The 15,069-nt window shown below is 41.3% G+C and overlaps 1 protein-coding gene and 1 long non-coding RNA gene across 2 annotated transcripts; one reads left to right on the top strand and one right to left on the bottom strand.

Moving 5' to 3' along the window:
- Positions 1–1,667: 1,667 nt before the first annotated feature.
- LOC137608370 (uncharacterized) lies at positions 1,668–7,340 on the bottom strand. Its single transcript, XR_011038181.1, has 4 exons — positions 7,265–7,340; positions 4,077–4,614; positions 3,349–3,530; positions 1,668–2,441 (listed from the first exon to the last, which is right to left on the bottom strand). It is a non-coding gene; the product is annotated as an uncharacterized lncRNA (long non-coding RNA).
- Positions 7,341–7,466: 126 nt separating this feature from the next.
- On the top strand, positions 7,467–9,387 carry LOC137608369 (GTPase IMAP family member 7-like). The gene is made up of 2 exons (XM_068334711.1): positions 7,467–7,511; positions 7,602–9,387. Exons 1-2 carry the CDS (start codon positions 7,484–7,486, stop codon positions 8,363–8,365), a joined length of 792 nt encoding a protein of 263 aa, XP_068190812.1. The 5' UTR covers positions 7,467–7,483; the 3' UTR covers positions 8,366–9,387.
- The last annotated feature ends 5,682 nt before the right edge of the window (positions 9,388–15,069 follow it).

Raw genomic sequence — 15,069 nt, 5'->3', positions numbered from 1 at the left:
GTCTGTCCGTTAGGTAGTCCGTAATCCAGCTCACGAGGTAGGGGTCCACAGCCATGGAGGTCAGTTTATCCTGCAGGAGCTGGGGCTGGATGGTGTTGAAGGCATTCGAAAAGTCGAAGAAGAGCACTCTGACGGCACAGCCCCCGGCGTCCAGGTAGGAGAGTGTGCGGTGGAGGAGGTACATGACAGCATCGTCAACCCCAACCTTGGCCTGATAGGCAAACTGGAGAGGGTCCATAGCACCCTGCACCTGTGGACGCATGACTTCCAGGACCAGTCACTCTAGGGTCTTCATTACGTGATTACTTCATTACTGTATCTAGGTTTCCTTTTGATACTAGGGCAGCCTATCCTAACCCTGACCCGCAATTATACAAATGCTGCAAACTCTGTACTAGGCCTTTGAATCAGTTCATGTAACAAAAATAGAAATCAGAAACTTTTGGTATTGTGCCAGGAACAAAAATGAAACCAAAAACGAAAACCTGATTGCCCAAACTGGTTAAATCACAAGAATATACATTTGCGTAGACACCAGCTGGCTTGTAATATTCCATTCTCATTCTAAGTTTACATAGCTTACTGGTTGATTTTAAGCAAGAGAAACAGACATAAATCTACAAAATATCGATCTTATTGATTTGCAAAAAGATGCCAAGATGTGGGGGAGTCAGGTCTCAGAAATAAAGTTCTGGGGCCCACAGTGAAGAAGCAAACCCAGAAGATAAAAAAAACATTATTTTTGACAAATTCTATGTGTGACCAAGTACAAATTAAAAAATATTAAGAAATCTTAATTACAATCATAATTTTTATGGTGTTGGAAAACAGCAGCTTGAGGTTTAGATTTTTTAAATAGATTCCTAAATACAGACCAGCAGCTCCAGCACAATTAAGATCCAGCACCAGTATCCCAGGGAAAAATTGGTTGTTCACATTACTGGCTTTGCTAATGCAAAATTCTTTACTGGGAAATCAACAAGAAATATGACCAAAAAACCCCAATTGTGCTAATAACACAAACGTGAATTTAACGGAGCACAACAACATTTTGGACGGTCACCTTGATTTCTCCTTTCCTCAGAGACGGGACAGATGTCACATTAATCTTTGTGTTTGTTACAGAAGAAGTGCCAGACAGGTGTACCATACCTTAGCATAAAGAGTGAATACAGTCTGGAACTTAAATACAATAAACTTGTACCAAAGCATCAAATATTCTTTACATGACTATATAATACAATACAACATAATCACCAATTAAATCTGTGATTAGACCTAAAAATTAAGAAGTGGCTCACCACAAGTAAAGATCAAGAAAGAAGGAAGGACAACCCTTAGTTGTCCAGAGGAGACTGATTTTACATGTGTGTTCCTTATTGAACAGCTACATCAAAGCAGATGTCCTGATCCTTTATCGTAGACACAGGACTGACTCTCATCCTATAATTTGATTCCTTTCATCCATTCATGAATTGTTTTCTTTGCATAGTGAGTAACATGGAATGGTCAAAAAGAAAAAAGATTGGAATGGTATACGTATATGCATTTTCACATAGGAGGTAGCTAGTCTAATGATTACAATAATGTAGATCCCCAATGATTTACCATTCCACAAAGTGAAGTAACCCATAAACTGGTGCATAATTAAGGAACGAATTCATAAAGTTTTATTTCATTTCCTTTTACATTGCCAGAAAAGGTTTTCTATACTTTCTCTGTTCCCCTATGCAAAAACTCCATGGATGATTTCCAGTAGAGTAGTCTTTTAACACATTTCTGAGTATCCTTCTGAGTATAGCCAAATTAAACCACAACGCATTCTGAAGTTTTTGAAATTTTTGGGAAAATTATTTTATAACTTGAAATTTTTTTGATGAGCTGTATGACTTGTTTTCTGTCCCTACATTTGTTTCTGAACACATGGCAGCGGTTGCTACATGATTCAACAATGCTCTTGAGGGGGTCACATGAGTTAATATACTGCTCCAGAGTCCCTTCCAGGTCTTCTCCATGGGTCAGCAGAACAATTGTGCTGTCTCTGATGCTCCAGCCAAGTTTGTACTCCAGTTTTTCCAATATTCCGTGCTCTTTATCCGTAAATCTTCCCAGTTGCATCACGAGAAGCACAACACATTGTCCTGGTTGACAGTACCTCCTACACTTTTCTACCTCTTCATGGTTGTTTTGCAGTTGGTCGTGAAAGAAATCTGGAGTGTCGACCACTCTTACCGGCTCTCCAAAACTTTTATGCGCTATTTTGAACTCACAATTGGTGGTGACTGGCATGGAACTAGGATGAGATGTAAAAAGCTGGTTTGTATTCAGATAAGGGTTGTCAGCTATGAGGATGGTGTTTGCAGATGCACTTTTTCCAGTCCCAGTTATTCCCAGGAGGACGATACTAAACGTGACATGCGGCGTACATTTGTCATGGCCACCTAAGGGATGCAAAGTGATTTTTCATGCACTGGTCTTCAATAAATAAGATTTCAGTATTAAAAACACACAAAAATATAATGTGAAGGAAATGCTAAATCCTTAAAAACACTTCGGGTATCAAAACAGTATACAAAATATATTTAAAAAAATATGTGTGTATATATATATATATATATATGTATGTATATATATGTATGTATGTATATATATGTATGTATGTATATATATATGTATGTATATATGTATGTATGTATGTATATATATGTATGAATGTATATATATGTATGTATGTATGTATATGTATGTATGTATGTATGTATATGTATGTATGTATATATATGTATGTGTATATATATATATGTATGTATGTACATGCCCCTGTAATACACACACACACACACACACACACACACACACACACACACACACACACACACACACACACACACACACACACACACACACACACACACACACACACTAGGTGGTCTGTAAATTTGCAGTGGGAGGCAGCTTCAACATGGTGTGCCCCAAATGAGAAACTTGTAAAAGAGGACGGTGCCTTGCTCAAGGGCGCCCCTGCAGTGACCAAGAGGTGAGCTGACACCTTTCCACAGTCAGCTCACACTACGGGTGTTTTTGGGCGGGAGCGGGAATCGAACCGCCGATCTTGGAACATTGGACGATCCACTGCCGCCCCAGTGGCTCAGTTTTATCTTTACATTGCTACGATACAGTATTAATTTAATTGACCTAAATTCTGACCAATCCAGAACAGAATAGTGTCTTCAAATTATATACAAATTTATTTAAAACATTATAACAATATAAAAATAATTAAAGTCAGAGACGTACATGCTCCCAGAGATCTGTAGATTGTCAGGCTATTTTGTCTGGAATAGTTACCATAAGGCATCACGGCGGTGCAGTGGATAGCGCTGTCATTGCACAGCAAGGTGGTTCCAGGTTCGACTCCCACTCTGTGTGGAGTTTGAATTTTCTCTCCGTGTCTGCGTGGGTTCTCTCCGGGTTCTCTCTCTTGCGCAGTAATCAGAGGGTGGCGGATGCCAAAAGACTGATCTGCAGCGCTGGTTGAGACATTGTGGGAGTAAAATTACACCCTCTTACTGTAGTTTTAGAGAGGAGGACATTGTCCAAACTAAGGGCTGTCTTGGACAATGAGTTCCACCCATGGTACAGGACACTGATGGGACAAAAAAGTACCTTCAGTAGTAGGATGACCCTTCCTAAATACACTTCTGAACACCATAGGAACTCTTTTCTGCCAGTGGTCACCAGGCTACATAATTTCTCACATTAACTCCAGGACAATAGTTGGATATGACGGTGCGCGTTTGTTAGTATCTCTGAATGTTCGTAAGTTGGATGTTCATATCTTGAAGACTGCCTGTATCTAATGTACCATAGTGCCACCCAAGCAACAACAAGCTCATCTAGTCAACCCTGGCAGCAAAGCTATATTAAGTCTAGATTATATTAGATGTTGTTTCCATATTTATCTTACTCTTATTGAGATAATGTACTGACAAACACAATATACGCCTTAGACCTCTGTCCTCTATACATACTGTATGTATATTTTCAGAACTCTTATTTAGCGAAGAGGGTCTTACCTTTTTTTCTCTAAGGATGCTCGTCTTCTTTGAACAACATCTTCACTATAATTTGTGTAGGTAAACAGGTATGCTTGTTGACCATGGCATGATTTCCTGCATTGTTCAGCCAGGTTTTTATCAGTTGCCCAACCAATAGTGAACTGTTTCTTTAGATGAATGAGTGACTTGAAGCTGTTTTGGTCTGGTAACAAGACGGTCAGGTGCCTCACCAGATCTTCTCCAAATACTGTGTTGTGCTTGTACACTTCAGAATAGATTTCTTTCTTTTGGATATTTTCTGAATCTATAATAAGTATGAACATGTTGGGACCAGGATAGGATAATGCCATGAAATCAATGATCTTCTGGTCTGGGAAATTGCAGTCTTCATCAAAGAGGTGAAGGCTAAAGATTCTGAAAGATTCGTTCTTTGCCATGACAAGGCCATTTGGCAGGGTGACAAAAGGCGTATTATCTTTGAAGATGTTGTTTTTGATGGTGTTCTTTAACTTAGCACTCTTTCCGAATAGAGCAATAGTTAAGGGTTGTGGATATGCTGTAAGACAAGAGGGGTTTTTTGTTAGTAATGAAATACAGAACTTTAAAATCCTAAACTGACCAGGGAAACACATGAAGAAATGAGTTGTACGAAATATCTCCAAACAATGAGTCTAATTTTTAATACTGTGGAAGCAGAGTCCTTCAGGAGCTCCTGCTAACGTTAGCAATCCTGAACTAGCACAGCACTCAATGGAATGCATATCTACTATGTTTGAATACCTGTTGTGTTCACAGTCACCAGTTAACTTTGAATCCTGGATCTTTTGCTGTGTGGCAACAGCCGTCCTCTCAACAACATACTAATAAAAGTACAATGTTTCTCATTGCCTTAATATTTTATATGATATGAAATGAAGTTTCAGTTAGCAAGCAATGTAGTAGTAAAAACAACAAGACAAGGTGAGATAATCTGAAAAATACAACCAGTATTTGGATAATGACTCAGTGTTCTCGTTTGCGTGACACAAGGTCGTTTGCGTGCGACCTTGTGTCTTTGACGCACTTTTTTTGACACACGATCGTCAAAACTTGGGACCCAAGTTTTGAATGCACTTCCATTCAACAAAAATATTCACAATCGTTCCATTTCTCCTCTTCAATTTCAAACCTGCAAATTGCCAGTATGTTTTCATCTCACGCAAGAAACTTGCATTATTCTACCTTATCAAAATCAACTAAACGGCAACACGACATCTGCTCGTTTTACATGCTGCAGTGAGAGAGGAATTACTTAGATCTTCCAGAGCAATCATAAGCTGTTGCTTATGCTTGGAGAGTCCTGTTGGGTTTCTCTGTCTGTTAAAGGGCTTTGAAATGTCTGCTGATGTGAATAAGCACTATACGAATAAAAGTCGATTGATTAATTATCACATGCCTCCAAAAAAGATGCAAAAGTTGGAGAAAAAGCAAGTGACACTGAGTGCTGTCTTGAATAAAAATAATCAAAAATTAATGAAGAAAAAGAGACAGATATTACTGACAGATATTACTGAAATGTGTGTGGAGAAGGTTTTGTCAGCTTGGTGCAGTGTCCACAGGAGAATATATGAATTAAAGGCAAAGAAAACTTTTGAGTCTAAAGCACAACTAAAAAAAACTGTGATACATCTTTCTTTATTTCTAAAACTGTTTTTTTTTAAATGACAACCAGGTTTTAACATTTTGATAAAACTAATGCATAATTTTACTCTTTTTTCTTTCTACTGATACAGTTATGTTGTTAATAAAAACATTAAAATTGACAGTTTGTTTAATTTTTATATTGTACTATTTGCAAAACTCAATCCTTGCGTACACTTCTACCATATATTCTCATATTACTTTTGGGATGCAGAACCGTCATGTTGGGATGCACAAAATTTTCTTGAAGCTCATCCTAGGGATGCAATGCTTTCTTGAGGTAAAATGAACTCTGATGACTATACTGCATTGATGTATTACTGCCCTCTACTGTTATTAAAGATCCCTTGGAAATGTAAAAATATCAAGCTGATATTTTTTCTCATGTGGACACTCCTAACCTTCTAAACCTGCCAGCATTTAATGTTTTTTGAAAACATTGTTGCTCTTACGAAAAATAAATATCAAGCTATTGTAGCGTACAGTATAAACTAATCCCACAAGCCGATGATTCACAGAATGTTCATATATTCCACATTAAATATGCTATTTTTACTTTATGAACCAGTATGCCATCAGAGCTGACTTTTGTTTTAATCAGTGCTTAATGTGCATGTTGTAAGTAATAGTATTTGTTTTGTGTCATAATCAAATATTTTTGAAAGCATAAACTGTGTAATACGTGTAACGTTTTACATAAGACTATTTACCAAACCTCGCCAAAATGCCAGCTTTTTACAGAAGCACTTGCATTATTTTTAGACTGTTTTCCAGTTTGAGTGAAGTGCGCATGGCAAAAAATGTTTCTCCAGATTTTCAACAACAGCTTCCTTCTTTGTCACAGGTCTAGTGATAACAACATATTTGGTGACTTAGAGCCTCAGTAACTGAACGTAGTTTCTTGTTACTGCAAATTCTGTAAAGCAATGAAAAAACATACTGTCAAGTACCGTACTTTTCGATATCTGTTCAAAAGTGAACAGGACCCAACCCTAACAAAGAAACAGTTTATAGTCAGAAGTATAATAAAAGCTAGTTGAAATGAAAAATATCTTCATGCACATTGTGTACATTTAATTTTTGGTTTAGGTCTGTAAATATAGTAAAAATTCAACAGGTCATGTACTGTGTTACTGAACAAATTCTAATGAGTAGTAGAGAATTGAAAAAGTGAGAAACATGATTCAGTGAAATGCTACTGCACATAATATATGATTATCAAAACGAGGTTTAGATTATGAATGTATCATAAAGTCTTATTTATTTATATTACCTCATAAGACAGATCAAAATTTACCTCAAGGGTATTTATGGTTGGTGCAGCAAAGAGCAAATGTCTGTTCAAATCCCCCTTACTTCAATGTAAAGTATGTCGGGGACATAATTCTTTGTCTGCTGAAGTAAATATAATTTTTTTCTTTTACATTTTATAAACATTGAAAGCATAACTTCACAATCTGTATCTGTGTCTCCACAAAAAAGCTAGAGAGTATAATGCAAAACCAGGAGAAATAAGCATCACTTACGTGGTGGTGGTCTTTTAAAATTCATGCTAGCTGACCTGGACAGAGCAGACATTAGGAAGGTTTCCCTAGAGTATCTGGATCAGTTCTGAAGCATGAGAAAGTAAAATACACTGACTTATGTTGAACCACCCCCAGGGCGGAGAGAAGTAATCAATGTCTCACAAAAATAGTAGAGAGCTGAAAGCTGTTCATTCTCCAACAAGTTGAGGATAGAGAGAGATGGGTATCCGTACTTCGATGCCTGAAGGTGAACTTTTTAAGCATTTTTCAACTTGTTGTAAATATGTGATTCTTGTTTCTCATTTTAAAACAGCTCCATTTATGTTTTTGTTTGTAGGTCCTCCATTGAGGATTGTGATGATAGGAAAAACTGGAGTTGGGAAGAGTGCTGCTGGCAACACCATTGTTGGAAAGAAGGTCTTTCATTCCTCGGCAAGTGCACAGTCTATAACGGAAACCTGTGAAAAAGAACGGGTTCAGAGTCGCAGGAAGATCTACGTAATCGATACACCTGGGATTCTGGATACTTCTAGAAGTCCAGAGAACTTAAAGACAGAAATCACTAAATGTATCCAGGTGTCCTCTCCCGGTCCTCATGCCTTCCTGCTGATAATTCAGATTGGCAGGTTCACCAAAGAAGAAGAACACTGCATCCAAGCCCTGGAGAAAATCTTTGGACCCGAGGCTTCTAAGTACATGATTGTTCTGTTCACACGTGGAGATGAGCTAAAGGGCAGAAGTATTGAGAACTATGTACAGACGGGCCACCCAAAACTTCAAGAAGTGATAAACAGGTGTGGTAATAGGTACCATGTCTTCAACAACAAGCAAAAGAGAGACAGAAGGCAAGTGGTTCGGTTGATTAATATGATTGATAACATGGTTGCAGCAAATGGAGGAAAGCACTTCAGTCAAGAATTTTTTGAAGAGGCAGAAAAGACCATCCTGCAGCAGAAGTCTCAAAGAAAAAAAGCTGAAGAGAAGATTTATGACTTCTCCTTCATGTCTGAGCTGCTGAGGAGGGTCATTCTGTTTCAGGCTATACTGAAGGCTGCTGTGCAAGGAAACACTGACAACCTCTCAAATCCATCGCCGCCTTAGCCTACAGCAACGTGATGCAGTACATTATGCAGTACATTATGCAGTACATTACATAATACATTATGCAATTTCCTCCGGGATTAATAAAGTATCTATCTATCTATTGATGGAAACAGATCATCTACCATTCCAAGCTCATGTTCTCATTTGGTAGAGAAAAGCTGAAATAATTTAAAATATGTTTGTGCAACAAGCCACAGTTTCTTGGGAAAGTGGGAGTTTTGTCAGAAAATATTGTAGAAGTATATTTGAACCTAGAGCTATTAAGAGGTTATGGGCATCATTGATTGGTCATGTAAGACTGACTAATCAGCAACAGTTTATCCAGTCAGTTAGCACTTACTTTTAGAAACACTAATGAGTATCTACTTTTCTGTGAGGATACATTGATTTTTGGTGGTTTGATATGTTTGTAAATCAAATCTGATCTTCTTTTTGAGATGTGTGAAGTTGGTGCAAGACAGTTACTTTATGATTGTATTTGACCTTTACTGAATTAGAGTCAATGAATTAGCTTGTTGACTGTGACAATGAGTAAATTTGACAATGTCAAATGCTTGAAAATCCCTTCCGATAGTGCCTCTCTTTGTTTTCCAGTTTAGCCCATAAGCCCACTATGAATATTCTTCATGCAGATCTTCTGTATCTACAGTATGTTCACGAAATATTTAATTCACACTCGTGGACAATTAGAAATAAACCAATTCACCTGAAGTGCATGTTTTTGGTAGTTGGAGGAAACCAGAGAACCCTTGGTAGGTAATACAGAAGTGAATCAAAAGGCCAGTTTATAGCCTATATATTGGATAGTTCAATTCTGAAGTTATGTATTGCCAATTTGACCTTCTTTTAAAAATGTGCACTGAGCCATTTTTTATAATGATAAATAATAACAAAGATGAAATTCTTTTCCTAAGATTTCTCTGTATGTTTCTGGGAATCTCTAATAAACAAGTAGTAGCAAGGGAGTTAGCACTGTTTTGTTAGGTTGGTGTTAATGCATCAAGAGCTTTGTACATATAGTAACCCGGTTAGTTTGATATATATATATATATATATATATATATCATTGTGTGTGCGTGTGTGTGTGTGTGTGTGTGTGTGTGTGTGTGTGTGTGTGTGTGTGTGTGTGTGTGTGTGTTACTTTTGTGATCAAGTCTATAATCACCAAATACAGGCACAGGTTGTTTCGAGTTAAGTTGTTCTCAAATACACATTACAGTATACATGTAAAAATAAAAATCTGGTTTACATCATTTCACTTGAATTTACTTTTGTCAGCCACAAGGATTGGACTGTTAAAATGCCAACAAAACTGTTAAAAGCACATGATATCACTGTTACTGTACAATAAATAAGAATAAAAACACACAATATCTTATTGAAATAAGTATGTATAATTCCAAGATATACTGTATATTTTATAATTTTCATGTTTACTACATAGGCTCTTGACTGGTAGTTCTTGACTGGCAGTTTTATGAATACTAAATGAATGAACATCTTACAGCAGTTTTTCATTTACTCTCACTGTGGTATGTGACAGATAATCTGTGAAAAAACACCTAAACACATAGAGACCCACCTAATCCTTCTAATATCATTTACAGCTATAAACTTTCACGACAATATTGACACCTACCACTGAACCCAACACAGGAATTTCAAACATTACTTTGCGTATCAAGAACACAAAACATCCCAAACATTCAGGAAGAGAGCTTGAAGAGCCTGTCAGGTAGGAACTTACTGTAAATGAACTGACAAAAAATGCAAAACAACTACCATTGTGGCAGGAGGCGGAGTTCTGCCCAGAAGTTCACGGCTGTACCTAACTAGACTGATTAGCCTGAGACTTTTTAAGCTGGTTCCACTTTTGGTTTTCTGCCAGATTGTTTTCTACCCTTGGCGACGCCTCTATTTCCTGGATTTTTTTCTGTTTGGATCAAACCTAGTGTTCTGCTTATGGGTCTGAACCCTGTCCATGACAGACGTACATGCACATTTTGCAGATCATAAGGGTGTGTAGCCTGTGTCAGTCATCCAAGTCAAGAGATAAATCAAGAGCAAAAACAATCAACTGAGCAAAACAGAGAATCTTTATCCTTCCTGATTTAGAGATTGGGGAAGAGTTCCACAAACAAAAGTCTCATTATACACATCTAATAATAATAGCCATTGGGTCTTGGGCGCTTTCCATCCTGAAGAGACCTTACAACCACACTGAGCTCTGGTAACATGATAGGTTTCCCAAGATTGTCAGCAGTTTCTGGACCAACAATAGGCACATTAAAATAAGCAAAGAACCCATCAAAGTCATCAAGACACAGAATCAGATAAATATAATCATGTATAAAAGTTCTCCCCTGGTGGCCGGGCCTCTGCTCACAGGGCCGGCCGGGCTCAGCCCGAAAGGACAACGTGGGCCCGACCTCTGAGGAAACTGTAGTGGACGGGTGCAGTGTGGATTGGGTGGCAGTCGTCGGCATGGGGCTCGACGACCCAATACCCGAACAAAGAGTTTAGCTCTAGGGCATGGAATGTTACGTCGCTGGGGGGAAGGAGCCAGATCTTGTGAGGGAGGTTGAGAGGTACTAAATTATCAGGCTCACCTCCACTCACACATTGGGCTCTGGAACCCAAATCCTTGAGAAGGACTGGACTCTCCACTTTTCTGGTGTTTCCTACGGTGAGAGCCTGCTTATAGCACCACAGCTCAGCTGTCATATGTTGGAGTTCACCCTGGTGAACGAGAGGGTCATGTCCCTGCGCCTTCGGGTTGGGGACAGGTGTCTCACTGTTGTTTCAGCTTACAGACCAAACAGCAATGTGGAATACCAGGCCTTTTTTTAGTCCCTGGGAGGGGTACTGAATAGTGCTCCGACTGGGAACTCCATTGTTCTTCTTGGGAACTTCAACGCTCACGTGGGAAATGACAGTGAGACATGAAAAGGAGTGATTGGGATTAACGGCCTCCCCATCTGAGCACAAGTGGTGTTCTGTTATTGGACTTCTGTGCTAGTCACAGTTTGTCCATAATGAACACCGTGTTCAATCAGGGATGTCCATATTTGCAATTGGTCCCAGGACACCCTAGGCCGGAGGTCAATGATCGACTTTGTTGTCGTATCATCAGAAGTCTGACTGCGTGTTTTGGACACTCGGGTGAAGAGAGGGGCGGAGCTGTCAACCGATCACCACCTGGTGGTAAGCTGGGTCCACTGGCAGAGAAGGGGGCGAGAAAAACTCAGCAGACCCAAACACATTTTGAGAGTCTGTTGGGAAGCATGGCAGAACCCTCTGTCAGTGAGGTCTTCAACTCCCATCTCCAGGAGAGCTTCTCCCAGATCCCGCTTGAGGCTGGGGAGATTGAGTCAGAATGGACCATGTTCTTTCGCCTCCATTGTCGAAGCGGCTGCTTGGAGCCGCGGTCCCAAGGTCTCTGGTTCCTGTCGCGGTGGTAACCCCCAAACCCGGTGGTGGACACCGGAAGTAAGGGATGCTGTCAAGCTGAAGAAAGAGTCCTATCAAATGTGGGTCTCAAGAGGCAGCTGACGGGTATAGGCAGGCCAGGCGTAATGCAGCTTGAGTAGTCGCGGAGGCAAAAACTAGGGCCTGGGAGGAGATCGGGGAGGCCATGGAGGAGGAGTATCGGTCAGCCTCGAAGAAATTCTGGCAAAAAGCGTTGCACAGCCAACACTGTTTACAGTAGAGGCAGAGAGCTGCTGACCTCGCCTGAGGATATTGTCGGGCAGTGGAAAGAATACTTCGAGGATCTCCTTAATACCACCACCATGTCTTACACAGAAGAAACAGAGGCTGAGGTCTCAGAGGTGGACTCGTTCAAGCTGAAGTCACCGAGGTGACCGAAGAATACATTTGTGGTAATGTGGGGTACACACCACATTACCACAAATGATACAGATGAAAAATCAATGGAAATCACTTGTCTTTACCTTCAATTGTGGAGGTTCGCAGGAACGAGGCAAGGGTACAGGTGAGTTCAGTGTCTTTATTAACAAGCGTGCCACAACAACCAACACAGTCTCTTTAAATACCTGCTTCCCCTATCACATCCTTTAACCATGTGACGTCACACCTTCCTTGTGCCTGTCTGGTATGAGACAGCTCTCCCAAGTGTCCACTACACAGCCCCCCCCGAACACTCAGAAAAGGCCAACCACTAAAACAGCGGTTCCCAAACTTTTCAGTCCGCGCACCCACTTCTACCTCCCGACTTAGCTGACGCACCCCCAATGCCCAAAACATGAAAAAAAAGAAAGAAAAGGCGTAGTCTTTATAGCCATACAGGTATCAAGTTTAATAATATAGGCTCCTGTTAACACAGAACAGATTGTGCAATAATGGGCCTAATGATCTCTCACTTTAGAAACAGTGGCGAGAATAATAGTAACAATATAAAAATGACAATAATAATATTTTAAGTCAAAATGGTCGTCGAGCGAGCCTACTCATCACAGATGAGTGATGACCAGCAGTTATTACTATGCAGGGCTCAAAATTAACTTTTTTTCTTGGTAGCACTGGTGCTCCCAAATGTAGAAGTTAGTACCACCAGCAAAGACTTCAGGAGCACCTACCCAAAAGCAAGGCAGTGACGGAGTGATAGAGATGCTCTGTCCATCTCCCTTCCTCCTCTCTCCCTCCCCCAGGAGAGCAGCCGCAGCTGCGCTCTCATTGTTTCCTGTAAGGAGCGCGGTCTCACAAAAAAAAGCGCACCAGATTTTTTTCACTAGTTGCACCGGTGCTCCCAAATATATTTAATAGTCGCACTGATGAAAATTTGGGCGCATACACGACCAAAATGGGCGCAATTTTGAGCCCTGCTATGTAACAAATAGGCCTATTTAACAAACTATAACAGTTACTAATGGTAACAAATATGCTATTCTGCCACAAAGAATCAAAATAACATAGGCCCAAGTTCAACATCATATTTTCTCTTTCGAGTACGAGTCTCATTGTGTTCTTTACCCCCTTCTCCTGTTGAAGTGTCCGAGTGAGTTTTCTGTGTTCTGTGCTCCTCATTTTCAGTTTCCCCTGTCTCGTCATCATCACTCTCTTTTTCCTGCTGGATTTCTTCATCCTGGTAGACTGCACAGCTCTCAGCTGGGCCAATGTATCCTGTCCTCTTTCATTTCTCCCAGATTTAATACCGGACAGAATGCCCGTTTTCAACCAGTTATGCATTTCGGCATATTATTGTTGTTGCTATCACAACAAGCTAGCACAGAGTTAGGAGAAAACCAAGTGCATTTTGTTTTTGTTTTTTTAATTTAAAATTTTCCTAAAACGTTTTTTAATTGAAAATGATTTGCATGAATGAATTTAAATAATTAAACTGTTAATCCTCCATTACAAAGTGTTTAAATTATTTATTTAATTATTTATGTATTTCAAGGTGCTCAGCTGCCATTACACTCGCGTACCCCCTAGCGGCAGCTCGCGCACCACAGGGGGTGCTTGCACCACACTTTAGGAATCCCTGCACTAAAAGAGTCTCAGCCCCGCATGGGCGGCCTGATAATCCGGCCCCAACGGAAACACATAAAGGCAGGCAGGGGCTGTGCAGGGGTCGGGGGGCAGCTCCTCTGGCCGCCAGGCAGGTTTAGAGGCACGATCTGAAACAAGAGCAGAAGTTTTATGTGGAGCTGATGAAGCAAGGGGTGGCTGGCCGCCGCGTGTGGGCTGAGCCACATTTACTGTTTCTTCTGACATTACGTGCGCAGCCTTGAGGTGGTCCACAGAAACCTGCTCTGAACGTCCCCCCACTTCCACTGTGAAGGACTTCGGCCCTGCCTCAATCACCTTGAAGGGCCCGTCATAAGGAGGCTGGAGCGGAGAACGGTGAGCATCATGCCGGATGAAAACATATTCCACTGAGAGAAGCTTTCGGGATGTACGATCTGGGGAGACAGTGGTGAAAAGGCACAGGGACAGCATTAGGGGACACGGGCTGGGTAGCCACTGCTGGCCCGGAGGCCGAAGCCTCAGGCAGGAACTCCCCCGGGACCCTCAGCGGCTGGCCGTGGACAAGCTCCGCCGATGAAGACTGCAGGTCCTCTTATGGAGTGGAACGCAGGCCGAGCAAGACCCATGGCAGATGATCGATCCAATTGGCGTTTGTGAGTGTTGCTCGGAGCGCTGCCTTCATGGATCGGTGAAAACGCTCACACAGCCCATTGGCCTGTGGGTTGTACACCGTGGTGCGATGGAGCTTCACACCCAGGCTCCCCGCTACTGCCGTCCAGAGCTCAGAGGTAAGCTGTGGCCCCCGGTCGGATGTGATGTCAGAGGGCGTACCAAACCTGGCCACCCAGGCAAAAATGAATGCCCGGGCAACCTCCACTGTTGCAGTGGAACACAGGGGCACCACTTCCGGCTCCCTGGTTGTCCTGTCTACCATGGTGAGGAGGTGAGTAAAACCCCCAGATAGGGGAAGTGGACCCACCAGGTCCACGTTGACGTGGTCAAACCATTTCTGTGGGATGAGAAACAGCTCCAGAGGTGCTTTAGTGTGCTTGTGCACCTTGGCATGCTGACAGGGCACGCAGGCAGCAGCCCTTCCTCGGACGTCCTTCCGGACCCCCGGCCAGACGAACCTCGCCCCCACCAGCTTTACCGAAGCTTTAACGCCCGGGTGTGAAAGGGCATTCACAGAGTCAAAAACCCAGCGGCGCCAT

This window comes from Antennarius striatus, chromosome 15 (assembly GCF_040054535.1).
Source record: "Antennarius striatus isolate MH-2024 chromosome 15, ASM4005453v1, whole genome shotgun sequence".
NCBI classification, from domain to species: Eukaryota; Metazoa; Chordata; class Actinopteri; order Lophiiformes; family Antennariidae; genus Antennarius; species Antennarius striatus.
Note: the sequence above shows the minus strand (reverse complement) of the source record. Positions and strands in the feature narration are given on the sequence as shown.